A 3,042-nucleotide genomic window follows, 5' to 3' on the forward strand; every position below is an offset into this window, starting at 1 on the left:
GGTCAGGATCCGAGTCACGGTGAACTGGTCAGGATCCGAGTCACGGTGAACTAGTCAGGATCCGAGTCACGGTGAACTGGTCAGGATCGCAGGCTGACCTTGAAGGAAGCCGACAGGAATGTGTAGAGCTGGCTGAAGGTCGGTTTGTACAGCAGGTATTTATGGGGGTTTTCCCTCTTGGCTGGTTTCTCACTGGGCTCCTGGAGGAAGAACACCATCATCATCATCCTCGTCATGCTGGTTTCATCCCCACATGGCCCTGAGGAACTTCGATTCAGAACTGAACATCTCTGAACTCTTTCTGTGAAGTGATCTGGTTTTTATCTGGATTTGAATTGTTGATCTTCATAACATCAGGAAACCTACTGATGGCAATAATCCTGGTAAATATTGCTACCAGGATTATTGATCAGAAATATTCTGTTTATTGATCTCCAGAGAACAAAGACAGAAAGAAACTCCATGTGGAGTTCCTCAGGGCTCCGTTCTCACTAATCTAATTATTACATATTAACCAGCTGATGTCATAAAGAGCAACAAGCTCTGTAACTCCTTGATGTTGCCATGGAAACATTTCAGTTTGTAATGAGATTCATCAATATTTCAATGTGAAAGAAGAGCCAATCAGGCGGCTGCAGCTATTCACCGTCTAAAACCAGGAAGTGGACGAAGCTTTCATTTCCTGGTTCACTGCCTCACCTTAGAGCCTGCTTCAGATCAGGTTCATCTGTAAAGGTCAAAGGTCATCTGTTCTCACCTTTTGAATTGGAATAAATGAACCTTTTGTCTCTTTATTGAACCTGTTTGTCTGGAAACACGTTCAGCCAGAAACCCACCAGCGTTGCCTGTTTGGACGTCTGCGTTGCCAGGTTGACTGGTTCCCTCTCCAGAGCCTGGAGCATCCGGAACATGTCGACGGTCAACTCACTGAACTTCACCTGCAGGGGGCAGCAGCATCAAGGACAGGGCCAACTGAGCCATTTTAACTAAAGGTCATGAAATTCACAAACATAGTGAAACTCTGATTGGGAAAAACATGATATTTATCCCAATCTCTGCTCCGTCATTCCTGCTGTGGAGCTTTAAATGGAGTCGGATCATTTCTGATGAATCTTTATGTTTAACTTGTTGAGGAAACAGTTTGAGTTTCTGACAAATCCAAACTTGTTCCCAGTAGGGCTGTGTTATAATATCGATTTTGCGATATATATCGATATTTTCTTTCCTAGAAATAAATCGATATTCATCCGCAAGTATCGTAACGTCCAACCGTCACCTTGCTCACTCACTGCTTGCTTCGCTGGGAGAGTGATTAGGTCATCAGGCTTAGAGTGATTCCTTCAGATGTTAAATGTCAGGGTTAAAAGGTATCAAACTATGCAGAGCAGGTACTTGGTGCACTTTATTTACTTTACAAATGCATTTAAGCTACAGTTTGTACTGTTTCAATTAAAAGAAACATGTTTTCTCTCCACTTCTTTGATTCATTTGGTCCAGCTGTCGACTTCAAGTCTGTGTCCATGTCCAACCAGAGCCAGGTATTGTGTGGTTGGTGCTTTTAATCAGTTTTCAGTTAAATTAATTCAGTCCAACTCTATAACAGTCACAAAATGTCACCAAAATCACTCTGTCCCTCTAAAATCTTTCAGAAAATCGCAAAAGTGTATTGAATCGTATCGTTTGCTGAATATTGCAATATATATTGCATCGTGAGCAGAATATTGTGTGTCATATCGTATCGTGAGATTATTGTATCACTACAGCCATAGTTCCCAGTTTTGTTCCAGTCGTGTGAAACCACCAGAAAGCTGCCAAAGGAGCCGAGTCCCAGTGTGGTTCTGGGCCCAGAGGTCAGCGGGTCGGCGGGTCAGAACCTGGTTGTTGCAGTTGCCAACGATCAGGGCGTCGGCGAGGACCAGCTGGCCGACCACCATGCCCTGCTCCAGCGGGGGAACGCTGCCGTCCTGCAGCCGGTTGCTGGTCACCAGCACCGAGTTGTTGTCGTTCAGAACCACGGCCGGGTCGGCCTGTTCACACAGACAGAACACAGGGGTGAACCCGACCGAGCCTGCGACGGTCAGAGGTCAGCCGGGGTCAGAGGTTACCTCAATGAAAGCTGCCACTTCCTGCAGAACCAGGTTCCACTCCAGCTGGTCCTCTGTGTTGAAGCGCTGGGTGTAGTCTTCGATCTCCTCCGATAACTCCTGCAGACAGACCAAAGTTAGAAAACCCGAGACCGGAACCACAGACCGGGTCGCACTCTGACACGATCAGCATCCAGACCTTCACCAGAACTTTGACTAGGTCCATCTTGTTGAGCAGTAAACAGACGACGATGTAGCGAGCGTAGTAGCGGAGCTTCTTCACCACCAGTTCAGGCCTGTTAAAGACAGTCCATCAGAGCTACAGCAGCCGGGACGCGGCGGACCGGACCGGACCAGCCGGGCCTGACCTGTCCTCCTTGTTGACCTGGTAGTAGTAGGAGCGCTGGCGGATGGCCGAGTAGAAGGAGAAGGCTTCGTTCAGGTAGCTGGTCTCTGAGGTCCGGAGGCTGCAGGAGGAGAAACATCAACACGTCCCATATACAGCTCATCCGCTAATGCGCTAGCAGCTAGGCTAATTCTTCATTTAGCACCTTGCTAACTTTGAAATCATTTAGCGCACTTAGCTTCCCCTAGTTTAATTTAACCTGATAATTTACTAGAACATGAAATGATGTAGAAATTAAATTGGTGTGCGAGGGTTGGAGTTTTTCCAGGGCAGCTGTGGTGTGAACTGAAGCTAGCGCTTTAGCATTAGCTTCCATTAAATGCTGTGTTGGTGTACTGTTTAGAATTAGCATAGCTAGCTTTGTAGCTAGCGGTGCTCTGCTGGTTTCGTTGGTCGTCTTTGTTCAAATAAAGTCGTTTCAGTCATGAAACAGAAACTAAATTCCACTGTAAGACTTTGGGCTATGAACACAACACTGGTTTCATGAAGACGCCCAGTTTACTTCTAATGGTTATACTGGAAGTAAAGGGGTCCAGCCATGGACCCCTTTAC

At 46.5% G+C, this 3,042-nt stretch overlaps 1 protein-coding gene across 1 annotated transcript in view; it reads right to left on the reverse strand.

Annotated features, from left to right (window-relative positions):
* Nucleotides 1–3,042, reverse strand: part of scai (suppressor of cancer cell invasion) — a 21,441-nt gene that overhangs the window by 8,783 nt on the left and 9,616 nt on the right. The window contains exons 3-8 of the mRNA XM_015046843.1: nt 2,453–2,570; nt 2,284–2,380; nt 2,106–2,204; nt 1,875–2,027; nt 837–938; nt 99–200 (exon numbers count right to left, since the gene is read on the reverse strand). Of these exons, the coding sequence (XP_014902329.1) occupies nt 99–200; nt 837–938; nt 1,875–2,027; nt 2,106–2,204; nt 2,284–2,380; nt 2,453–2,570 (671 nt within the window). The remainder of the gene's footprint in view (nt 1–98; nt 201–836; nt 939–1,874; nt 2,028–2,105; nt 2,205–2,283; nt 2,381–2,452; nt 2,571–3,042) is intronic.

The sequence above is a fragment of the Poecilia latipinna genome, unplaced genomic scaffold (assembly GCF_001443285.1).
Source record: "Poecilia latipinna isolate Pla-1442-1.1 unplaced genomic scaffold, P_latipinna-1.0 Scaffold795, whole genome shotgun sequence".
Taxonomy (NCBI): domain Eukaryota; kingdom Metazoa; phylum Chordata; class Actinopteri; order Cyprinodontiformes; family Poeciliidae; genus Poecilia; species Poecilia latipinna.